The sequence below is a fragment of the Anomaloglossus baeobatrachus genome, chromosome 10 (genome assembly GCF_048569485.1).
Source record: "Anomaloglossus baeobatrachus isolate aAnoBae1 chromosome 10, aAnoBae1.hap1, whole genome shotgun sequence".
NCBI classification, from domain to species: domain Eukaryota; kingdom Metazoa; phylum Chordata; class Amphibia; order Anura; family Aromobatidae; genus Anomaloglossus; species Anomaloglossus baeobatrachus.
In genome coordinates, this window is record NC_134362.1 from 81,865,547 (window position 1) to 81,892,597 (window position 27,051).

The window sequence follows — 27,051 nt, forward strand, 5'->3', positions numbered from 1 at the left end:
GCATTTCTCCTACTTTTAGCCCAAAGGATTAGTGATATATAAAATAATAAACTAAGCTTTGCTTTCCCTCCCCAGGTCAGGACTCTCTGTCATGATCTATGTAAATTGGCTGCGGTGGTGAAATCATCATAAGGATATTGCTGCAGCCAATCGCTGATCTCAGTGACCAAAGCTTCTGAGCTAAGTGATCTCTACGTGACTTTACCACTGCAGCTAATCAACAAAGAGCATGGCAGATACGCCAGATTTGGGGAAAGTAATTAAATCTCAGTTTGTTATTTTATCCATCACTGACCCTTCTGGTCTAAAATAGTTGAAAAGGGGAAACTCTTTAAATGGAATCTGTCAACAGGTTTTTGCTATGTAAGCTGAAGACAGCATGGTGCAAGGGTTAACACATGAAATTCAGGGATGCCTGTCTTGTCACAACCGAAACGTCACGTTGTTGTACACAATTCTTGCCACATTAAAATTTTTGACTCACTTGTGCAAAATCTGAGTGCCGGATTCTTTGTTTTGTCTTGTCACAGTGAGATCTGTTGTTTTTTTCGCTATGCTTGTTTAAGTAGCAGGACCCTTATCATTGCTAAGACTACAATGTCAGACGCACGACAGTGCAGCACGCAACCTCCTCTGATTAACACCTCACTGTCAATGTACAATCTCTATTGAGAGCCTGGTGTGGGCAGGGGCAGCACTCTCAGCTCTGCTGTATTGCTAAATCCAAAAATTCAAATTATGTGAGAACGGCTACACCTAGTAATCTAGGTGATACATCTTTGGATTCAGGATCTCTATGCCTACATTATGCTGTTCTCAGATTAGGTAGCAAAAACCTGCTGAAAGATCCCCTTTAATTGCTTTGTCAGGTTTGAGATTTAAAGCTAAATGGGGTTATTTTTTAAAGATTTGGTGATGTATAAGCAAATTAAAAACTGAATCAGCCAATCATCGTCAACTATCATTTATGGCATAATAATGGAGCACTATATAAAACTCTGTATTGTGTTTTTGGTGCCATTAGCATGCAGGACGTGGGAGGAAAGTGGGGGATGGACACAATTTTGTGTATAAGTGTGAGAACTGTAAGTCCCAGGAGGAGCCGGGGAAGTGGGGAAAAGCATTCTGATTGAGGGATTGAATACTTTATCAAACAGATGCTACTGATTGCACTTTGTGTATTGAGAAGAGCATATTTAGTGTTTGGGTAATCAAATATAATATTAATTATAATAATAATATTTATATAGCGATATTAATTCCATAGCGCCTTTCATACATTGGCAACACTGTCCCCATTGGGGCTCACAATCTGGAGTGTGGGAAGAAACCGGAAAACCCAGAGGAAACCGACACAAACACGGGGAGAACATACAAACTCCTTGCAGATGTTGTCCTTGGTGGGATTTGAACCCAGGATCCCAGCGCTGCAAGGCTGCAGTGATAAAGGTGAAGAATAGTTTCTGCACAGGTGCAGGAGGGGGGTTGAGAATTCCCCCAAAATCCTGATTTAGCTGCAGTTTCCTAGTTTGATCTGATTGCCAGATTGAGTTTAAGCATTGATAAATGGTGATCCAGGGCACTTTAATGGTGCCAGCTTAATTAGGTTTATATCTAATAATAAATAATAATAATTAGGGATGATCGAATACCTCACATATTCGGCTTTGCGAATATTTGCCGAATAGGTCACCTTTACGACTATTTGCGAATATTAGCTGCGCAATGTAAGTCTATGGGAAACCTGAATAACAACTATTCAGAACTATTCGGGCTTTCCATAGACTTACATTGCGCATCGAATATTCTCATAGCGGCGACCTAGTCGTCGGATATTCGCGAAGCTGAATATTTGAGGTATTCGATCATCCCTAATAATAATCTTTATTTCTATAGCACCAACATATTCCACAGCGCTTTACATCTCTATTTATACATATCTCATCGTATACATTCACATTACTCCTAAATTTCAATTTTCGGTCAAATTCTTTCTTTAACCCCATCCTTGATGTTTCTGATCACAGGGCACAAATCCCACCACGAGCTGTCCACTTTCCTTCCAACATGCTGAATGCTATCCAGCACAATTTGCACTTTCAAAGAATGCCAGCACCCTGCCATTGATCTGTGCGCGGTGTGATGCATTATGTATACCCTCCATCCCATGGGGAATGTATATGTATCATCTCTTGTTTAATATTTACCTTCTGCGTTACCGGACCATGGGCTATGAACAAATACATTGTGTCTTCGACTAATTGGATGCAAAGTCCATGAAGACACGAGTCCGGCACTAATTATTGCGCCGCGCTCCGTCATTGGAAGGGTATTAGCAGTGATACATGTCATTGTACAAAGAGTTAAGTGCCCCCCTTGCACACTCCCCTTTTTCCCTGGCTGGCACTTAAACTGCTAGTAATAACAACCCCCTGAGGACATCAATAGAGTCACAGTGCTGAATAATCCCAGACTATCAGGCAGGATCCTTGCAGCAGCAGGTCCATTGCCTGTGACATCACACTTGGAGCTTGCATCTAGCTTGGAGTTGCTTGGATTAGCCAGTCTGTGGGTCTGTCTGCATTCTCCTTTCTACTGGAACATCCTGCCTTGAGGAAGGGCTTTCTATACTATATTCCAGGCACAGACCAGGGCAGCTGCAGCATGAAACCTATCCCTGCCTGCCACTTCCTATCTGTTCTACTGCCTGCTATGGTTTTCAGCACCAGGTGAGCAGAGAAAGCATGTTTTGTATCAGGCAGCATTGTGTGGGATACTACGCCGGTCTCCATCACCATTGCTGTATTTTACAGTGTACACTGCTCTGAGCACATCTGCCCAGGGTGGCAGAGCCATGTGCACGCAGAGGGCAGCACTGAGGGGGTTAAGGCTTGTAATTCATTTCCGTCAAGTTGGCAGGTTGGATTATAAAGAGACATTTTGAGAAATTGGCTGAATTCTATGCAATATCTGCAAAGCATAAGAGCTGCTGAATTAACCATTGAGAGTTTGACTGTTACCAATTATTGACTAAATCAGAGCTAATAATTGTTTTATTTGTTTTCTATGTCGGGTTTTGGAAATACTTTAACAAAGTTGCATTGTTACTTAGATTTCTGCCATTAAGTTTGGTGTCTGGCAAAATTATGGCACAGATATGGAGCACCGCTCTTGTGGTATCTGGCACAAATATGGGGCACTGCTCTTGTGGTATCTGGCACAAGCATGGCACAAATCTGGGGCACTGCTCTTGTGGTATCTGGCACAAGCATGGCACAGATCTGGGGCACTGCTCTTGTGGTATCTGGCACAGATCTGGGGCACTGCTCTTGTGGTATCTGGCACAAGCATGGCACAAATCTGGGGCACTGCTCTTGTGGTATCTGGCACAGGCTTGGCACAGATCTGGGGCACTGCTCTTGTGGTATCTGGCACAGGCTTGGCACAGATCTGGGGCACTGCTCTTGTGGTATCTGGCACAGGCTTGGCACAGATCTGGGGCACTGCTCTTGTGGTATCTGGCAAAGATCTGGGGCACTGCTCTTGTAGTATCTGGCACAATCATAGTACAGATCTGGGGCACCGTTCTTGTGGTATCTGGCACAGATCTGGGACACTGCTCTTGTGGTATCTGGCACAATCATAGCACAGATCTGGGGCACTGCTCTTGTGGTATCTGGCACAATCATAGCACAGATCTGGGGCACTGCTCTTGTGGTATCTGGCACAATCATAGCACAGATCTGGGGCACTGCTCTTGTGGTATCTGGCACAGGCTTGGCACAGATCTGGGGCACTGCTCTTGTGGTATCTGGCACAGATCTGGGACACTGCTCTTGTGGTATCTGGCAAAGATCTGGGGCACTGCTCTTGTAGTATCTGGCACAATCATAGTACAGATCTGGGGCACCGTTCTTGTGGTATCTGGCACAGATCTGGGACACTGCTCTTGTGGTATCTGGCAAAATTATGGCACAGATATGGAGCACCGCTCTTGTGGTATCTGGCACAAATATGGGGCACTGCTCTTGTGGTATCTGGCACAAGCATGGCACAAATCTGGGGCACTGCTCTTGTGGTATCTGGCACAAGCATGGCACAGATCTGGGGCACTGCTCTTGTGGTATCTGGCACAGATCTGGGGCACTGCTCTTGTGGTATCTGGCACAAGCATGGCACAAATCTGGGGCACTGCTCTTGTGGTATCTGGCACAGGCTTGGCACAGATCTGGGGCACTGCTCTTGTGGTATCTGGCACAGGCTTGGCACAGATCTGGGGCACTGCTCTTGTGGTATCTGGCACAGGCTTGGCACAGATCTGGGGCACTGCTCTTGTGGTATCTGGCAAAGATCTGGGGCACTGCTCTTGTAGTATCTGGCACAATCATAGTACAGATCTGGGGCACCGTTCTTGTGGTATCTGGCACAGATCTGGGACACTGCTCTTGTGGTATCTGGCACAATCATAGCACAGATCTGGGGCACTGCTCTTGTGGTATCTGGCACAATCATAGCACAGATCTGGGGCACTGCTCTTGTGGTATCTGGCACAATCATAGCACAGATCTGGGGCACTGCTCTTGTGGTATCTGGCACAGGCTTGGCACAGATCTGGGGCACTGCTCTTGTGGTATCTGGCACAGATCTGGGGCACTGCTCTTGTAGTATCTGGCAAAGATCTGGGGCACTGCTCTTGTAGTATCTGGCACAATCATAATACAGATCTGGGGCACCGTTCTTGTGGTATCTGGCACAGATCTGGGACACTGCTCTTGTGGTATCTGGCCCAGATCTGGGGCACTGCTCTTGTGGTATCTGGCACAGATCTGGGACACTGCTCTTGTGGTATCTGGCACAATCATAGCACAGATCTGGGGCACTGCTCTTGTGGTATCTGGCACAGATCTGGGGCACTGCTCTTGTGGTATCTGGCACAGATCTGGGGCACTGCTCTTGTGGTATCTGGCACAATCATAGCACAGATCTGGGGCACTGCTCTTGTGGTATCTGGCACAGATCTGGGGCACCGTTCTTGTGGTATCTGGCACAGATCTGGGGCACTGCTCTTGTGGTATCTGGCACAATCATAGCACAGATCTGGGGCACTGCTGTTGTGGTATCTGGCACAATCATAGCACAGATCTGGGGCACTGCTCTTGTGGTATCTGGCACAATCATAGCACAGATCTGGGGCACTGCTCTTGTGGTATCTGGCACAATCATAGCACAGATCTGGGGCACTGCTCTTGTGGTATCTGGCACAGGCTTGGCACAGATCTGGAGCACTGCTCTTGTATCTGGCACAGATCTGGGGCATTGCTCTTGTGGTATCTGGCACAAGCTTGGCACAGATCTGGGGCACTGCTCTTGTGGTATCTGGCACAGATCTGGGACACTGCTCTTGTGGTATCTGGCAAAGATCTGGGGCACTGCTCTTGTAGTATCTGGCACAATCATAGTACAGATCTGGGGCACCGTTCTTGTGGTATCTGGCACAGATCTGGGACACTGCTCTTGTGGTATCTGGCCCAGATCTGGGGCACTGCTCTTGTGGTATCTGGCACAATCATAGCACAGATCTGGGGCACTGCTCTTGTGGTATCTGGCACAATCATAGCACAGATCTGGGGCACTGCTCTTGTGGTATCTGGCCCAGATCTGGGGCACTGCTCTTGTGGTATCTGGCACAATCATAGCACAGATCTGGGGCACTGCTCTTGTGGTATCTGGCACAATCATAGCACAGATCTGGGGCACTGCTCTTGTGGTATCTGGCACAGGCTTGGCACAGATCTGGGGCACTGCTCTTGTGGTATCTGGCACAGATCTGGGACACTGCTCTTGTGGTATCTGGCAAAGATCTGGGGCACTGCTCTTGTAGTATCTGGCACAATCATAGTACAGATCTGGGGCACCGTTCTTGTGGTATCTGGCACAGATCTGGGACACTGCTCTTGTGGTATCTGGCCCAGATCTGGGGCACTGCTCTTGTGGTATCTGGCACAGATCTGGGACACTGCTCTTGTGGTATCTGGCACAATCATAGCACAGATCTGGGGCACTGCTCTTGTGGTATCTGGCACAGATCTGGGACACTGCTCTTGTGGTATCTGGCACAATCATAGCACAGATCTGGGGCACTGCTCTTGTGGTATCTGGCACAATCATAGCACAGATCTGGGGCACTGCTCTTGTGGTATCTGGCACAATCATAGCACAGATCTGGGGCACTGCTCTTGTGGTATCTGGCACAGATCTGGGGCACTGCTCTTGTGGTATCTGGCACAATCATAGCACAGATCTGGGGCACTGCTCTTGTGGTATCTGGCACAGATCTGGGGCACTGTTCTTGTGGTATCTGGCACAGATCTGGGGCACTGCTCTTGTGGTATCTGGCACAATCATAGCACAGATCTGGGGCACTGCTCTTGTGGTATCTGGCACAATCATAGCACAGATCTGGGGCACTGCTCTTGTGGTATCTGGCACAATCATAGCACAGATCTGGGGCACTGCTCTTGTGGTATCTGGCACAATCATAGCACAGATCTGGGGCACTGCTCTTGTGGTATCTGGCACAATCATAGCACAGATCTGGGGCACTGCTCTTGTGGTATCTGGCACAATCATAGCACAGATCTGGGGCACTGCTCTTGTGGTATCTGGCACAATCATAGCACAGATCTGGGGCACTGCTCTTGTGGTATCTGGCACAGATCTGGGGCACTGCTCTTGTGGTATCTGGCACAATCATAGCACAGATCTGGGGCACTGCTCTTGTGGTATCTGGCACAGATCTGGGGCACTGTTCTTGTGGTATCTGGCACAGATCTGGGGCACTGCTCTTGTGGTATCTGGCACAATCATAGCACAGATCTGGGGCACTGCTCTTGTGGTATCTGGCACAATCATAGCACAGATCTGGGGCACTGCTCTTGTGGTATCTGGCACAATCATAGCACAGATCTGGGGCACTGCTCTTGTGGTATCTGGCACAATCATAGCACAGACCTGGGACACTGCTCTTGTGGTATCTGGCACAGATCTGGGGCACTGCTCTTGTGGTATCTGGCACAGATCTGGGGCACTGCTCTTGTGCTTTCTATTGTTCCATGTGTTTAGTATTGTTGGGTAGAAGACTATTTATCTATTTTACTATTGAATTTGGGCCTCAATTTTGGTGTCAATTCTGCATTCTGCTGTACTGTACCTTGGTTTATAACTAGGTGTTCTGCATTTTATGTTGGATATACTACAACGTGCTCTTAATAACCCTCCATTAGGCTTGTTAACCTCATAATGACCAAATAGAACTAGATAGTATATGGCTATCTAGTTTTATTTGGTCATTATGAGGTTAACAAGCCTAATGGAGGGTTATTAAGAGCAGATTGTGGTATATTAGGTTATTATAAAAGTGCCTTTAATGCAGTGATAGTTGTAGCGTTGATATTCGAGGTGGTTTCTGGATTATTGCTCTTTTGCAAAGTCTGGCTTATCGGGTTGAATGATGAAAAGTTGGTTCAGTGGACGGTACAATATCTGTCATTGTTCTGTGTGGCTGCACCATGCCGTGTGCAGTCTGCCCTCGCTGTGCCCTTCCCACCAATCACATCCAGAAGGACAGTTCCTGGGATTTTACTTTATTAACCCCCTAAGGATTCTGAGTCCTACATTCTATTATATATTGTCTTATTATAACAATTGCTTGTCAATGTGAATGGCCAATGGAAGGCAAACTGGTGAAGGGGCTGGCAGGTGCCACTCCATACCACCATTAGCCCACTTTACTATGATTTCAGATTGATGGATGGCTACTATAGTGACTGTAGGTCTTCAAAGTCCGCTAAGTAGCATTGTGATAATGGTCAGAACAGAAGATATATAAGATAACATTGAGATTAAGGGGCAGCCATGTATCTAACCCCAACACTACAGAAGGCCCAACAACAATGACAACAATGAAACTTAAAATAGATGTTCACAATCAGAAATATATATATATATATATATATATATATATATATATATTATATAAAGCTGAATGTGTGTGTGTGTGTGTGTGTGTGTATGTCTGGGATTGACATCTGCACCGTCGCAGCTACAGCCCCAAAATTTTGCACACTCACACTTCTGGACCCCGAGAGCGTCATAGGCTATGTTTTGAGGGGAAATTTTAACCCCGCAATTTACAGTTATTCACCAAAAAACCTGCCTCCATTAAAGCGAATGGAGCTGGGAGCCACAGTGCAGCCAGAACTTCAGAAGAATGCGCAGCCACGCCATTATATGAAATGTTGGCGTGTCACAATGCAGCCAGGGAAAGAGACAGACACAGACAGGGAAAGAGACAGACACAGACAGGGTAAGAAACAGACATAGACAGGGTAAGAGACAGACACAAAGAGACAGACACAGACAAAGAGACAGACTGACAGGGAAAGAGACAGACAGGGAAAGAGACGGAAAGCGAGAGACAGGTTAAGAGACAGACAGACAGGTAAAGAGACAGACAAAGAGACAGAGACAGACACAGGGAAACAGACAGACAGGGAAAGCAAGGGAAAGAGACAAGCCGGGGTAAGAGACAGACAAAGACAGTTAAAGAGACAGACAAAGAGATAGACACAGGGAAAGAGACAGAGGGAAAGAGACAGACAGTAAAAGAGATGGAAAGAGACAGACAGGGAAAGAGACAGACAGGGAAAGTGACAGCGATAGATAGACAGGGAAAGAAATAGAGAGATAGACAGGGAAAGAGATTGAGACAGACGGAGAAAGAGACAAAGACAGTCAGAGACAGATGGGGAAAGAGACAGAAAAAGAGATAGAGAGAGAGACAGAGATATATACAGAGGGGGAGACAGACATTATAGCTACATTTATATCTATTTGTTTTGTGGTTTTTGTGTGCAGAATACATTTTTGTTAATACATTCTATTTTGTTAACAGTAGTTATTAACCCGGGCGAAGCTGGGTAGTACAGCTACTATATATATTCTGTCTCTTTCCCTGTCTGTCTCTGACTGTCTCTGTCTCTTTCTCTGTCTGTCTCAATCACTTTCCCTGTCTGTCTAGCTATCTCTTTCCCTATCTGTCTATCTATCTCTGTCACTTTCCTTGTCTGTCTCTTTCCCTCTCTTTCCCTCTCTTTCCCTCTATTTCCCTGTCTGTCTCTTTCCCTCTCTTTCCCTGTCTGTCTCCTTCCATCTTTCCCTCTGTCTCTTCCCCTGTGTCTGTCTCTTTACCTGTCTTTGTCTGTCTCTTACCCTGTCTCTATCTTTCCCTCTCTTTCCCTGTCTGTTTATTTCCCTGTGTCTGTCTCTTTGTGTCTGTCTCTTACCCTGTCTATGTCTGTTTCTTACCCTGTCTGTGTCTGCCTCTTTCCCTGTCTGTGTCTGTCTCTTTCCTTGGCTGCATTGTGACACGCCAACATTCCATATAAGGGCGTGGTTGCGCGTTCTTCTGAAGTTCTGGCTGCACTGTGGCTCCCAGCTCCATTCGCTTTAATAGAGGCAGGTTTTATTGTGAATAACTGTAAAGCGCGGGGTTAAAATTTCCCTTCAAAACATAGCCTATGACACTCTCGGGGTCCAGAAGTGTGAGTGTGCAAAATCTTGTGGCTGTAGCTGCGATGGTGCAGATGCCAATCCCGGACATACACACACACACACACACACACACACACACACACACACACACACACACACACACACACACACACACACACATACACACACACATACACACACACATTCATACACACATTAAGCTTTATATATTAGATAATTCTTTCATTCTATTTTTTTTAATTAAAAACAACTCAGTTCTTGCCCTCCTCATAGAGGAGTATGTGGCAGAGTTGCAATACCAAAAGCTGCCTGAAAACAAAAGTGGCGCTGTTTTGACAATAAATAAATAAAGGATGAGGGTCTTTATTCTAAACTGCAGTAGGTTAATGCGGCACAGATTATTACTGTCCTGCACGGATACTATTAGATCCGATTCTGTACAATATAATACCCCTCCATATCAGAGAGTCCATTTCAATGTAAAATGCTTTTTCAGTGGCCGGCCCATCTAAATTCAAGCTATTTAAAGAGCAATCAATCCCAATCAATGTGACATTGAATGACTGATCCTAGCAATGTATAGAGATGCCTATCTCAAGGTGTGTATGCAAACAAAGCCGTCCATGGAGTCAGCAGAGGCCCAGGAGAACGTCATACATATATCTGGTGCATCATATGTTATTAATTAAACATATATATAACATTGCACGGCACGACACCTCTAGACATATACTGTACAGGAAAGAGCACAAATAGCTGAGGTTTGGTTGTTTCCAGAGAAAGCAAAGAGAAGTGCTATGTATTTTGGGCAATATATATATGTATATATATATATATATATATATATATATATATATATATATATATACAGTGCCTAAAAGTAGTATTCAACCCCCTGCAGATTTAGCAGGTTTAATAAGATGCAAATAAGTTAGAGCCTGCAAACTTCAAACAAGAGCAGGATTTATTAACAGATGCATAAATCTTACAAACCAACAAGTTATGTTGCTCAGTTAAATTTTAATAAATTTTCAACATAAAAGTGTGGGTCAATTATTATTCAACCCCTAGGTTTACTATTTTGTGGAATAGCCCTTGTTTGCAATTACAGCTAATAATCGTCTTTTATAAGACCTGATCAGACCGGCACAGGTCTCTGGAGTTATCTTGGCCCACTCCTCCATGCAGATCTTCTCCAAGTTATCTAGGTTCTTTGGGTGTCTCATGTGGACTTTAATCTTGAGCTCCTTCCACAAGTTTTCAATTGGGTTAAGGTCAGGAGACTGACTAGGCCACTGCAACACCTTGATTTTTTTCCCTCTTGAACCAGGCCTTGGTTTTCTTGGCTGTGTGCTTTGGGTCGTTGTCTTCTTGGAAGATGAAATGACGACCCATCTTAAGATCCTTGATGGAGGAGCGCAGGTTCTTGGCCAAAATCTCAAGGTAGGCCGTGCTATCCATCTTCCCATGGATGCGGACCAGATGGCCAGGCCCCTTGGCTGAGAAACAGCCCCACAGCATGATGCTGCCACCACCATGCTTGACTGTAGGGATGGTATTCTTGGGGTCGTATGCAGTGCCATCCAGTCTCCAAACGTCACGTGTGTGGTTAGCACCAAAGTTCTCGATCTTGGTCTCATCAGACCAGAGAACCTTGAACCAGTCTGTCTCAGAGTCCTCCAAGTGATCATGAGCAAACTGTAGACGAGCCTTGACATGACGCTTTGAAAGTAAAGGTACCTTACGGGCTCGTCTGGAACGGAGACCATTGCGGTGGAGTACGTTACCTATGGTATTGACTGAAACCAATGTCCCCACTGCCATGAGATCTTCCCGGAGCTCCTTCCTTGTTGTCCTTGGGTTAGCCTTGACTCTTCGGACAAGCCTGGCCTCGGCATGGCTGAAAACTTTCAAAGGCTGTCCAGGTCGTGGAAGGCTAACAGTAGTTCCATAAGCCTTCCACTTCCGGATGATGCTCCCAACAGTGGAGACAGGTAGGCCCAACTCCTTGGAAAGGGTTTTGTACCCCTTTCCAGCCTTGTGACCCTCCACGATCTTGTCTCTGATGGCCTTGGAATGCTCCTTTGTCTTTCCCATGTTGACCAAGTATGAGTGCTGTTCACAAGTTTGGGGAGGGTCTTAATTAGTCAGAAAAGGCTGGAAAAAGAGATAATTAATCCAAACATGTGAAGCTCATTGTTCTTTGTGCCTGAAATACTTCTTGATACTTTAGGGGAACCAAACAGAATTCTTGTGGTTTGAGGGGTTGAATAATAAATGACCCTCTGAATAAACTTTTCACAATTTAAAAAAAAAAAATAAAAAAAGAAATAACATTCTTTTTTTGCTGCAGTGCATTTCACACTTCCAGGCTGATCTACAGTCCAAATGTCACAATGCCAAGTTAATTCCGAATGTGTAAACCTGCTAAATCTGCAGGGGGTTGAATACTACTTGTAGGCACTGTATATATATAACTTTATATATCAGCTACAAACCTGTGTGCCCTAATGAAAGTTCTTATTCTTCGACACCATACAGAATATTGGATCTTCAAAATTGTATAACTATATTATAATTGTCCTTTAAGTCTATGGCAAGTCAGTTAGAACTTTGATAAGAAACCAAAGTATAAACTTGCACAAGAAAACTTATTTTTAGGTGTTAAGTCCTCATGTTCAATGTAGTAAAATAGCAGGCGCAGATTTGTGCCACACAGAAATGATATATCTACATATTGTTCTATTGGGCTTTCAGGCTTTGGGCGTCTATTATATCCATATATCTTGTTACGTATCATACTCATTCAACTATTTTACATACAATGCAGAACTCAAAATAGTAATATTTAAGATAATAAAAATTAATCATAGAACAATTATTTCATCATAGCGCTGTGTAATATAACTTGGTGGAGCTTATTAGAATATTAAATTACTATATATATATATATATATATATATATATATATATAAAAAAGTGCTTGCAAAAGAGAGTAGGTGGATATTTGAGCTGGGGACTCGCATGCCACATGGCTTTAACAATCGTATGGATATCATTATGCACTATTGATACATTGTTGCATTATATGTTTCTGGTTATTACTACTGTGTTATGCTTTTGTATTAGTTGAAAAATAATTTTATGGTCAGGTTATTGGATTTTCTGATTGTATTTTTCTCTAAAATGCTGAATCCTTTCCTTATAACTCTTATGCATGCTGTATATTGATCAATATGTGGATAGCTTACATGTTTGATTTGCTTTTCTAGCTCATGTTTTTAAATCTCTCACACATGTTTGTAATTACCCTGATGGGAGTGAGATGTATATAAGGTTCTATGTTTGGAAGGCAGATCAGATTCTGGACCGTGAAGAAGGCGGATTTTACCGCTGAAACGCGTAGTCCTATTTGAGCTATTTTCCTGCGATAATGCTGGTCTGAATTGCTTGGACCATTATATTTTAATGAATTTATGAATAAAAAGATGGAAAAATGTTTTAACAGCATCCTGGATTGCTCACGTTATTGCTGGACTCTGCCTTGTCATTGTTCATATATATATATATATATATATATATATATATATATATATATATATACAGTTTAAATTTGTACCTAATAGGTTTCCTATGTTGAGCTCATGGATTTATCATTTTCTATTATTTGGTATATTATTTTCAAGTAAAAAATTTTGTAAGTGTTTCCAGGACTCAGAGAAGTCTTGTGAGCCCTTCTTATTCACCTTCCCCGCACCCTCACACACAGTTTGACTGACAGATCTTCTTGTATACACACACATTCAAGGACAGCTGTCAATCACTCTATGGGGGTGGTTGAAGTCTTTTTCTATGTGTCTTGGCAGAATTTAAACACCATAAAATTACTCACTCAAATCATAAGAAACTATATATTGCGTTTTCTGTTAAGTTTTGATGGTCATTTTTGAGAAGTTAAACATGAGAAGTGCAACCATATTATTTGTTATATTTGAAATGACCAACAAGATACAAGTTGAATTTGAGTTTCTGAAAGGCTTCTTTAAAAATGTCAACCAGAGTAGCTACACTTGTTAAAACTATGATCTTAAGTTCCCCATTGACTTACATTATAGTCGAGTACTCAAGTCGCTCCTGTCTGAACATCCAACTGCTCGATTCGAGTACTGAGCACCTGAGCAAGGTAGTGCTTGCTCATCACTAGTTACGAGTACCGAGTACCCGAGCATGGTAGTGCCCGCTCATCACTAGTTACGAGTACTGAGCACCTGAGCTAGTTCCGAGTACAGAGCACACGAGCATGGTAGTGCCCGCTCATCACTAGTTACGAGTACTGAGCACCTGAACATGGTGGTGCCCGCTCATCACTAGTTACGTGTATCGAGCACACGAGCATGGTAATGCTCACTCATCACTAGTTACGAGTACTGAGCACCTGAGCTAGTTCCGAGTACAGAGCACACGAGCATGGTAATGCTCGCTCATCCCTAGTTACGAGTATCGAGCACACGAGCATGGTAGTGCTCACTCATCACTAGTTACGAATACTGAGCACCCGAACATGGTAGTGCTCGAGCATCACTAGTTACGACTACCGAGCACCGGAGCATGGCAGTGCTCACTCATCACTAGTTATGAGTTACGAGCACCCGAGCATGGTAGTGCCCGCTCATCACTACATAGCAAAGTTTTACTAATGAAAATATTGTCCTAATAATAAATAGATCAATATGTTTGTAGTAAACTGTTTGTCTTCTGCTATACGTTCAGATGTCCAATTTACTGTTAGTTTTTGTCAGAAATCCCCTTCAGAACTGAATTCACTTGTTTTTGGGAACAAACACTGCTAGAATTGTTTACAATGTATAGGAAAGATTCTTGAAGGGAGACAGTCATGTAAAAATAAAACACTATGAATCTGCAGATATGGGGGTAATCTGCCTTTCAATGGCATGCTCATGCTGTGCAGCCATCGCACTGAGAGCGCCAGTACCGCGAGGAAAATAACTTTATTTCTCCCGGCAGCTTTGCGCTTTCAAACATGGAGGTACAGCTGGCACAGTTTCTCTCAGTGCTCTGTGCATAGTAAGCAGTGACTGTATCTACGCCCCCTTCACTGACTGAAAGCTGACTGAGCAATGCATTAGTACAAAAGCTGCTGTCAGTCAGTGCTCTGTGCATAGTGAGCAGTGGCTCTATCTGCACCCCCCACACTGACTAACAGCCGACTCAGCGGTGCATCAGTACAGAGATGGCTGTCAGTCAGTGCTCTCTGCATAGTGAGCGGCAGCTGTAACCACTCCCAGCACTGACAGTAGCGCATCAGTACAGAGCCAGCTTTTAGTCAGAGCTCTGTGCATTCTGAGCGGCAGCTGTAACCGCACCCCCCAAGCACTGACTGACAGCTGACTCAGCAGTGCATCAGTGCAGGACCCGCTGTCAGTGCTCTGTGCATAGTGAGTGTCAGCTGTAACTGCATCCCTGCACTAACACACAGCTGGCTCAGCAGTGCATCAGTACAGAGCCAGCTATCAGTTAGTGTTCTGTGCATAGTGAACAACAGCTGTAACTGCTCCAGATACTGACTGACAGCCAACTCAGTAGTGCATCAGTACAGAGCCAGCTGTGGGTCAGTAGTCTGTGCATAGTGAGATGCAGCTGTAACTGCCCCTGGCATTGACTGACAGCCGACTCAGTAGTGCATCAGTACAGAGCCAGCTGTTAATCAGTGCTCTGTGCATAGTGAGTGTCAGCTGTAACTGCACCCTCTGCACTAACAGACAGCTGGCTCAGCAGTGCATCAGTATAGAGCTAGCTATCAGTCAGTGCTCTGTGCATAGTGAGCGTCAGCTGTAACTGCCCTGGATATTGACTGACAGCCGACTCAGTAGTGCATCAGTACAGAGCCAGCTGTCAGTCAGTGCTCTATGCATAGTGAACAATAGCTGTAACTGCCCTGAATACTGACTAACAGCCGACTCAGCAGTGCATCAGTACAGAGCCAGCTGTCAGTCAGTGCTGGGGCATGGTTACAGCAGTTACAGCCACCACTCAATATACCAAGTGGTGACTGAAACCGTGTTGGTCGCACCCCATAACTGAAAGCCCGAGGCTGCCAGCAGGAAATTAACTTTATTTTAGGGATGTCGCCTACACGGTTTCAGTGGGGGCTCTAAGTGCAGCAAACTATGGCATCAGATAGCTATTAACCAGCAGATTAAGCCCTTACCTGCAGATTCACAGCATTTTTTTTACATCACAAGTTCCCTTAAATTTGGAAAATAAAAAAAGTCTTCAGCATTTATGAAAACTACCGTATTGATAAAACCTTTATGAAGTTTGACAATAACTGCAGGGAGAGCAGATGTTTTTCTGATGAGTGATTTTTTAAATTGCGTACTGTACTTGGTGAAACTACGGAAGGCTGCAGAAGTCCCTGGTGCTTGTGAAAATCCATTTTCTTGTCGACTTCCAGTGGTGTTAAAAATCCATATCAATCATTGTTATAAATTATGATAGTGGGTGTTTGTTGTTGCATGGTCTTTGTTGGAAAAAAAAAAGTGTTTGACGTGACGTGATCCATCAAGTGTACAGCCCCAGTAGACTGTTAACACATTTACTGGGTAATTACTGAGAACTACAGTCATTGTGATTCCGCGTCTGCTGGAAATAGACTTGTTCTTCATTAAATACCTTTAAGTCTTCTTCTGCGTTCACTCTTTGGTGGAGCTAATTATTGACTTTTATTTTGCCATGCTAAGATGTATTGACCGGTATATGCAATGTACAGGACACCATGGCAATTGATTGGCTCCTAAATTTCCAGATTGGTAATTACTAAATTAATACTCCTAGTATTCAATATGGATTAGACATTTTTTGTGGATCTCTATGCAACTATAGAGGAGCAAGCTACAGAAAACTGATGAATTTGCGTAATTTATTCCAATAAGGAAAATATCTGCAAGGTATATGTTATTCCGAAAGAAGATTTGGGCAGATTCATACAAGAAAAAATCAGTATACGTTTTTTCTTTAAATCCCTAAACTTAGGTGGTCTATGGGCAGGCTCTCTCTGTGATTGAAAGCTCCCCCTGTATTAGCAGATATATAGCCACCAATCACTGAGCAGCGAAACACAATGGAGTCATTAGTGGATGGCTTTATATAAATTAGTACAAATTATTCTGAAACTTAAGGGGGCTTTACACGCAACGACATATCTACCGATATGTCATCAGGGTCACGGAATTCGTGACGCACATCCGGCGTCGTTAACGACGTTGTTGCGTGTAACAGCTCCGAGCGAGTGTTAACGATCAAACATATTCACCTAATCATTGATTATTGACACGTTGTTAATTTTCAAAATCTCGTTGGTCGTTGTGGACGTAGGTTGATCGTCGTTCCTGAGGCAGCACACATCGCTACGTGTGACACCCCGGGAACGACGAACAACAGCTTACCTGCGTCCTGCAGTGAGGTGTGCGTGTCGATAATGTGGCTGCTCTCCGCTCCTCCGCTTCTATTGGACGACTGCCGTGTGATGTCTCTTTGATGCCGCACGAACCGCCCCCTTAGAAAAGAGGCGTTTCGCCAGCCACAGCGACGTCGCTGGGAAGGTAAATCCTTGTGACAGGGCCTAGCGATATTGTGCACCACGGGCAGCGATTTGCCCGTGACGCACAAACGATGGGGGAGGGTGCTTTCACGAGCGACATCGCTAGCGATGTTGCTGCATGTAAAGCAGCCTTTACCCTGTAAAGCCATATATCATGCTCTGCAGCTGCTCCTACAGAATCACATGCTGCCTGTTAGAGATGACCAAACCCTGAGTAAGCCAACAGGGCTTAAAAATTCCCGTCCAAATTAAAAGTTCTCCCATTGCCATGAAAATATGTTTATTATGCTCTGAGATCTCTTCAAATGATGAACGGAAAGGAGAGACGGAGTCTAAAAATAAAACAAAATGCATTATATTCACCTCTTCTAGGTCCTCAAGCTTTCACTGACGGAGCAATGGACCTGACAAATTATAAACCCTTGATATCAAGAACAGTTACAGTTTAAAAAGGCCACTTTCCTTAAAACAAACTTTCAATAACTAACAGAACAAACAAATATAAGAAGCATTGTAATATATGTTATCAGAGAAATATGCTTCTTTCTCCACTTAGTAGCCATTTCTTTTCATCCTCAACACATAATTTACTCTGAATAACAGATAGACCTTTTGTCACGCTGCACTCTAGGATGTACAATAGCAGTACAGTGCAGTAATGTGGGACAGAGAGGATTCCTAAAACTACCAGAGAAGGTAGTTAGCTAGTAAACCACTAGGGGGCATTAGAGTGGAAAAAACGTATGAGCAGAGAATTCCCTAGCAGAGGTAATTCTAGTCAAGCCCACCAGATGGCAGTAGAATCGTCAGAAAGCCGTGTCACTACATGAGGTCTAGTAAATACAGAGGGGTAAAGTCTAAACGTAGTCAGAGGGAAGCAAACAGTCAGTAGCCGGGAAATCAGAACTCAGAAGCGAGGGAGAAGACAAGACAGAATCAAGGTAAACAGATAAGGAAGAAACAGGGAGACAGACGAGCAGGGAGCTGAAGGGAGAAAGCGGGAGAGACATTGACAAGACGGAAACAGAGAACAGAGGAGGTTAACAGGTCAGGTGAACACGGAGGTCAGGAGGGGGCAGGGCAGACAACAGGTCACTCACGAGCAGAACACAGCAGAGCCAGAAATATCACTGTCGTAGTCCCAGAGAAACAGTTTCCTAATAAAGTAGCCTGACCTCCAGACAGGAAGGATTAACCACTAATGTGACCTGTATCAGAAGTGAAACTAAAAAAAAGGCTCAGCTGCAGCTGAGCCATGAGTAAATCATGACACCTTTCTTTCTTAATACAACATTGTCTGTCAGTTCACTGTGGGATCAGGTTACAGCTGCCTATATTAGTCTATGTAAAGTAGATGATGAGGAGGGTGGAGGAGCAGAGAGAGATTGGTAGAGACACCATACTACTGCTTTATTGTGAAATTTCTAACTCCAGCACTGGATTCACAGCTACACTGTACATATTTGCTGTATAATATCATCCATGCTGCTGCACTTGCAGTCATTTGTCAGTATTATGTCCTAAAATATTTTTTGAGAGGTAATTTAAAGAGGTTGTCTACAAATTAAAAAGAATAGGCTATCAATGTCTGATCAATTGGGGTTCAGCATCCGGTACCCCCACCGATCAGCTCTGTTCTCAGTGCCGGTAGCCGGAAATGCTCGGTTGCAGAGTGACCCTGTCTTCTCATAATGGCCGCGGCCGGGAACTGCATATCCACCTCCTATTGATTAGAATGGGAAGCGAATGTGCAGTATCCAGCCAAGGTCACTATCAGAAGATGGGGTAGCTCCGGAACTGAGCATTTCCGGCCACCGCCGGCACAGAGTACAGCTGATTGGTGGACGGTGCTGGGTGTTGACGCTGGATGATGAAACATTGATGAGCTATCCTAAGGATAAGTCATCAATGCTCATAAAGTGGACAATATCTTTAATGTTTTGCCTACATAAAACAACTTAAGGAAATGATGATGTGGCAAAATATAAAAAGGTGAAAGAAGACTTTTTATCCTTCTCATCTAATGTCCTCTACTCCCTCCTGTTATGTATTCATATATATATTCTGTATATGTTTTCTTTGTTGTCGTTGATTTATACCTGTATCACTGAACTCAAGAAGAATAATTCTTCTGAAGATAAATTTACCTTCCTACCAAGCACATATATTTCTGTCTCCCAGGACTGGCTGTCTGGTTTTTGTCATACAGTATAAGATATGACATACAAAATTCTGTCCTACTTTGTGAACTTGCTCGCCCTAGGTCAGCCGAGCAAGAAGCAGTGAGACGATGTAAGCAGGTGCGCAGGCAAACTGATATTAATTGAACATCAGACTGGTGCTCAGATACTTCAAGGTGAACTGTACAAACCATACATTCAACCTCTAGAGATAGAGGCATTGAGATGATTTAAGATCTGACAACTGGAATTTCCACTATTTAAAAACCATAGAATATGTCATTTCTATTACAGTGTCTGAATATTTGTTAAGTTCTTCATTTTCTATTTAAAGGAACACTCCAGAAGCAGCAGACACACGGAGCTATGACTATAAAGGGCACTTAACACGCTGCGATATCGATATCACTAGCGAGCGTACCCACTCCCATCGGTTGTGCGTCACGGGCAAATCGCTGCCCGTGGCGCACAACATCGCTTACACCCGTCACACGGACTTACCTTCCCTGCAACGTCGCTGTGTCCGGCGAACCGCCTCCTTTCTAAGAGGGCGGTTCGTGCAGCGTCACAGCAACGTCAGCCGGCAGCCGTCCAATAGAAGCGGAGGGGCGGAGATGAGCGGGCGGAATATCCCGCCCTCCTCCTTCCTTCCTCATTGTCGTTGGACGCAGGTAAGGAGATGTTGGTCGTTCCTGCGGTTTCACACATAGCGATTTGTGATGCCGCAGTAATGACGAACAACCAGCGGCATGCACCACCAACGATATTATGAAAAGGGGCGACGTGTCAACGATCAACGATTTTTGACGTTTTTGCGATCATTGATCGTCGATCCTAGCTGTCACATGCTGCAATGTCGCTAACAATGCCGGATGTGCGTCACTAACGACGTGAGCCCGACGATATATCGTTAGCGATGTCGCACTGTGTAAAGCACCCTTAAGACTTGGGTTGGACGACCAGATTTTCTCCATCCAAGAAAAATGGTCCATTGTGCTGATCGGAATTTGATCAAATCGTGGAGAAGATTGAAAAAAGAAATCTCCGTCTTCTCCATCAGTCCATGATGTCGTTAGAGTCAGTCCAATTTTTTTCACGAACCCATTGACTTGAGTGTGATCCAATATACGAAGGCAAATTGCGCATGTTTCGATTTTTTCCTCATACCACTAGGTCCGAGGAAAAAATTGGACATGCGCACTGCCTAATTAAATAACATTGGTTCAATTACTATTCAATGTTTTGACCGCACTTCAACAGAAAATCTAGTTGTCATGATTTACTCCTGGCTCAGCTGCAGCTGAGCCTTTGTTAGTTTCACATCTCTGATACAGGTCACATTAGGGGTTAATCCTTCCTGCTTTGTTCTGGAGGTCAGGCACTGCATCTCTGGAACTACGCCAGTGATATTTCCGGCTCTGCTGTGTTCTGCTTGGTAGTGACCTGTTGTCTGCCCTGCCCCTTCCTGACCTCTGTGTTCACCTAACCTGTTGTTTACCTCTGTTATCTGTTCCCGTCTTGTTAGTGTCTCCCTCGCTGTCTCCCTTCAGTTCCCTGCCCGTCTGTCTGTCTGTTCGTTCCTCGTCTACATACCCTGATTCCGTTTCTGTCCTCTTCCCATTCTTCCCCGATTCTGAGTTCTGACTTCCCGGCTACCAACTCCTTGCTTCCACCTGACTACGCTTTGACTTTGCCCCTGTGTAGTTACAAGACCTCATGTTGTGATCCGGCGTCCTGACGATTCTTCTGCCATCTGGTGGGCTTGACTAGTATTACCTCTGCTAGGGAGTACTCTTCACATACATTTTCTCTACTCTACTTCCCTCTAGTGGTTTACCTGCTAACTACCTTCTCAGGTAGTTTCAAGAATCTGCTCTGTACCACATTACTACGCTGTACTGCTTTAGGACATCCTAGACACACTAGTCGTCTGCACGAGCCCTAACAGTGGTGCATTCTACTAATCATTGGTGTTATTTGAATTCCTGAGATATGCAGCGCCCCCTTCAGGCTTGTACTGGGTATTACACAGTGGGATACTTTTATCAGTAGCAATTAAAAGTAGGACAAAATAAACCTAGAAGAGACTGGCAGAACATGAGCCAACGTATCACAATGATATAAGATGTCTGATACTGTTAATTTGGGGCATTATGTAAGAAAGACATTTTTCTATTCCATAGGCCAACTTAAAACCTCCTTTAAAATTATTATGAAACAGCCTCACTGGCGGTTATTTAGTCTTTTGTGGTGGCTCTTCCATTGGTGTCTTTTTCCTATTGTTTCAACTATAAGGCTATGTGCCCACGGGACAATGTACCCATGGATTTCGCCACGGAAAACCTGCAGATTTATCTGGATTTTCTAGATAAATCCGCAGGTTTTAGCAAGTACAGACACTCTCCATGTTATCCTAAGGGACATGGGGAGTGCTGTATCAATGCTGCAATATGTGCGGTTGCGGAATATCCTGCGAATGTCCTGCAGCCGCACGTAACTGCATGTCAATTATTCCTGCGGAAATATCTGCGCAATTCCCGGCCCTCCACTATTGGGGCTTCCGCAGGAAAGTCAAAAGAATGTCCGCAGGTTTACCTCAGATATTTCGCTGTAATCCCACAGCAATGGATAGCTGCGGATTCCGAGGAGCTGCTGTGAGAAACCTGTGGACATACCTTCGGATATCCACGATATATATGTGGATAGATATATCCACGGGTACATTGTCCCGTGGGCACATAGCCTAAAGACCAAGCAGCTTCCAAATGAGACGCCTGAAGAATGAACGTTACTACTTTTCACTCTTTTACGGTTTCTGAACCCTGAAGCAATTAAAATAAGTAACAGAGACTGAACATGTGCACAGCAATGTCGTTGTTACATTGCTGTGCATTATGTTTATATTTTGTGACACTTTTTTAGGCAGGTTCCAGGCAGAATCTGTTTGAAAAAGATGTTGTGTGCACATACCCTAAACCTGACACCTAACGACTCGAGACCCATATGACCCACCCTAACAAACAATATTTCCCCTGTGTTACTGTTTGCATCAGTTATGCAACATATCAATTTTAGATATTAATGTTGTTAGTTTGTTCCTAAAATGAAACAAATAGATTAAAATCTTAAAGGTAGCAGTGACCCTAACCGGAAAATAACCAACTTATTTTTGTTATGGAGTGTATTTTGATCATGTCTCATCTATTTCTTGGATGACTTGTTCAGCCAAGTACATGGTGACACACTGCATGTCCCACTCATATGGATATTAGCAATTATACCGCTATATAATTACAGTGGTAATGAGATAAAAACACTGTGTTCTTTGCAATTCTATTTACTATATAAGTAAGCAAAGCATGTGCTTAGGGAAATATAGTTTTGTTTTTCTTGTTTTTCCAATATTTTATGTTTTGTTCTTAAAACAAATCTATAGTAATTTCACTAAAATGTCCAGTTCAGTTACCATCAGGGACACCGGACTAAATAAAATAAGGTTTTGGATGTAAAACAAAACTCAAGTGGTCACAGAGTGAGGAACATAGAGAGCAAATGAGAGCAGGTCACAACTTGATGACTCTGCATCAGTGCTGCTTGCAGGAGCCACACACAGACACCAGAGGGCGCCAGAGGAGTCTGGGCAGAGCCGACACCAGAGGAAGCCAGAGGAGTCTGGGCAGAGCTGACACCAGAGGGCACCAGAGGAGTCAGGGCAGAGCCAACACCAGAGGACGCCACAGGAGTCTGGGCAGAGCCGACACCAGAGGGCACTAGAGGAGTCAGGGCAGAGCCAACACCAGAGGACGCCACAGGAGTCTGGGCAGAGCCGACACCAGAGGGCACCAGATAAGTTCGCGCAGAGCCAACGCCAGAGTGCACCAGAGGAGTCTGGACACAGCTGACACCAGAGGGCACCACAGGAGTTCGTGCAGAGCCGATACAGAGGGTGCAAGAGGAGTCTGGGTAGAGCCGACACCAGAGGGCGCCATAGAAGTCTGGGCAGAGCCGACACCAGAGGACGCCAGAGGAGCCCGGGCAGAGCCGACACCAGAGGATGCCAGAGGAGTCCAGGCGGAGCCAACGCCAGAGAATGCCAGAGGAGTCCGGGCGGAGCCAACGCCAGAGAATGCCAGAGGAGTCAGGGCAGAACCGACACCAGAGGACGCCAGAGGAGTCCGGGTGGAGCCAACACCAGAGAATGCCAGAGGAGCCCCGAGCAGAGATGACCCCAGAGGATGCCAGAGGAGTTCGGGCAGAGCCGACCCCAGAGGATGCCAGAGGAGTCCGGGCAGAGCCGACCCCAGAGGATGCCAGAGGAGTCCGGGCAGAGCCAACACCAGAGAATGCCAGAGGAGCCCCGGGCAGAGATGACCCCAGAGGATGCCAGAGGAGTTCGGGCAGAGCCGACCCCAGAGGATGCCAGAGGAGTCCGGGCAGAGCCGACCCTAGAGGATGCCAGAGGAGTCCGGGCAGAGCCAACACCAGAGAATGCCAGAGGAGTCCAGGCAGAGCCGACGCCAGAGGAGTTCAGGCAGAGCTGACACCAGAGGACGCCACAGGAGTCCGGACAGAGCCGAAGACTCTACCCAAAGTCCCACCCAAATCCACCGTAAGCTTATTACACCCAAACTTCAAATGTTGATTAACCCCTTCACCCTGTGGAGATTTTACCATTTTTCTGTTTTTCTTCCCTTCTTCCAAGAGCCATAACTTTTTTATTTTTTGTCAGTATAGCCATATGAGGACTTGCTATTTTGCGGGATGAGTTGTACTTTTGAATTAAATCATTCATTCTGCCTAATATTGTACTGGAATACGGGAAAAAACTCTAAGTCCGGTGAATTTGCAAAAAGAGTGCAATTGAACAATTGGTGGAAAAAATTCAGAAGTTGTAAAAAAAACCCCAAAAAATAGCTCTTTTATCACGTTCTCATTTTTTGAGATCTGGGGCTCAGTGATGGCTTATTATTTCCATCTTGTTCTGGCGTTTTATATTATATAATTTTTGTGTAGATGCGATGTTTTGATCGCCTGTTATTGCATTTAAACTTTGCAGAGACCAAAAAACATAATTTTGGCATTTGTTATTTTTTTACTGCTACGCCGTGTACTGATCAGATTATTTGATTTTATGTTTTCATAAAGCAGGCATTTCTGAGTGCGGTGATACCAAATATGTGTATTTTTTGTTACTGTTTTATTTTTAATAAGACAGAAGGGAGGATGATTTGAACTTTTATTTTTTATATGTTTAAAACACTTTTTTACATTTTTTTATTTATTTAACTAGTCCTCCTAGGGGCGGTGCTCTGCTGGCATTCACAGGAAACATGTCATGGCAGTGACATTGGTTATCAGCTGACCCCATGCTGCCATGCCGTGAGAACATGTCCGCCGATGGCGGCGGGTAATGGCATGATCCCTGCTGGAGTGCAATAAATTAAGCTGTCAGAGTTTGACAGCGCCAGCTAAGTGGTTAACCGGTGCAGGTGGATCAACCTTTTAGCCGCACATGTCTGCTGATCAGATCAGCAGACATGTGCGGGGATTACCGCAGGCTCACTACAAGAGCGCGCGGGGATTACTGCAGGCTCACCACGAGAGCCCGCGGGGATTACCACAGGCTCACCACGAGAGCCCGCGGGGATTACTGCAGGCTCACCACGAGAGCCCGCGGGGATTTATCAGAGGGACACATCATAGGACGTATATATACGCCCTAGGTTGTAAAGGGACTAAAAAACTCTCAGGATGTGGATCGCTTCGCTAAAGTTATTTTTTGCATCTGCATAACAGAGACATTTGGCCATGTCTTTACTTTAACATGCTAAATCATGATGACAGTGTCACTTTAAGTACTAATAATAGAAGATAAACAGCTAAAATATAAAAAAAACCATAAAGAATCTACGAATCCACTGGATCTATGTTACAAAAACACTATAGGAATATTTTTCTTACATAATGGCTCATTCAGATGTCAGTTTTTTACGTATAACTCCGTTTTTTTATATGGATTGAATACATGTCCATTATAGTCTATGGGACTGTACACATCTTTATGTATTTCTGCAGAACAAAAGGTCTGGCTTTGAGCTGATACCCTGATTTTACTCACCAATGCAAGTCTATGGGTCCTTGAAAACAATTGTCCGGCACGCAGGTGCCATATGTGGCTGTCCACCATCTTCATATTTATTTGCTAGGAGGCGCTTGAGAAAACAGCATATACAAAAAAAAAACTGTGATGGCAAAAAGTGTCACTCTGACTACTGTAAACAATGAAATACAAGAAAATGGGTTAATTTTTTGAGCATAATCGTATACAATAATATCTCAATCAGTCCTAACTTGTGAGTATCTTCTCCTTTATGGTGTGAACTTGCTCAGGAGAACAGCTCCAGTCCTGAATATGGAGGAATAATTACCAGGCAGCACATAAAACTCTAGTTTTCTCAAGTTTAATGTGAGTTTTTAACCAGTGACTTAGTGTTTTGTTTCCTTGTATATTACATTATTATTTTAAAGGTTGTTGATCTTACCGTGGCGTTTCCATGACGACTGTTGCTTAAAATGTTTTCAGCTGACAATTTACAACACTCTGCCACTTCTTCAAGTACTGTCAGAAAGAAACGTAGTGTGATCAACAAATGCATACGACTGACAATAAGATGCTCAGGAAACAGCAGTAATACAAAAGAAGGCTGTTAGCGTGGGAAATGCTAGGCTTCACACTAATTATTTATTATCTTTGGCTGTTGATAAACATATTAAAGGGGTTGTGCGGTCTAAATCCACAAGTCTGCAGTCATATCATATACTCGCAGCCACGTGACCGCTGTTTCCGGCTTTGACCCTGGAAAATCCTCACGGTGTGGACTGCGCACAATGCGAGGATTCCCAAGTCTGCAGTCGTATCATATACTCGTGTCCATGTGACGGCCATTCCCGGCTGTGACCCTGGAAAATCTTCACAGTGTGGAGTGTGCATAATGGGAGGTTTCACAAGACTGCAGCTGTATCATATACTTACGGCCACGTGACCCCCATTCCCAGCTGTGACCCTGGAAAATCCTCACAGCCACGTGACCACCATTTCATCTGTGACCCTGGAAAATCCTAACAGTGTGGAGTGTGCACAATGTGAGGATTCACAAGTCTGAAGTCATATCATATACTCATGGCCACGTGATCGCTGTTACTGGCTCTGACCCTGGAAAATCCTCACAGTGTGAAGTGTGCGTAATGTGAGGTTTCACAAGTCTGCAGGTGTATAATATACTCATGGCCACGTGACCCCAGTTCCCGGTTGTGACCCTGGAAAATCCTCACAGTGTGGAGTGCGTGCAATGTTAGGATTCACAAGTCTATAGTCATATCATATACTCACTGCCACATGACCGCCGTTCCCGGCTTTGACCCTGGAAAATCCTCACAGTGTAGCGTGTACATGATCTGAGGATTCACAATTCTGCAGCTGTATAATATTGTCATTGCCATGTGACTGCTATGACCAATGGAAAATCCTCACAGTGTGGATTGCCCAATGCGAGGATTCACAAGTCTGCAGTCGTATCATATACTCATGGACACGTGATCACTGTTACTGGCTCTGACATTGTAGAATTCTAACAGTGTGGTGTGCACACAATGTGAAGATTCACAAGTCAGCAGTCA

General features: G+C 44.4%; 1 protein-coding gene across 2 annotated transcripts in view; it reads left to right on the forward strand.

Annotated features, from left to right (window-relative positions):
- Positions 1-2,542: 2,542 nt before the first annotated feature.
- Positions 2,543-27,051, forward strand: part of LUZP2 (leucine zipper protein 2) — a 1,194,427-nt gene continuing 1,169,918 nt past the window's right edge. Inside the window, exon 1 of one of the 2 annotated variants that reach the window (XM_075325480.1) lies at positions 2,543-2,729. In XM_075325480.1, coding sequence (XP_075181595.1) covers positions 2,665-2,729 — 65 coding nt within the window. In that variant the 5' untranslated portion in view covers positions 2,543-2,664. The remainder of the gene's footprint in view (positions 2,730-27,051) is intronic. The other variant, XM_075325479.1, reaches the window with a different exon arrangement.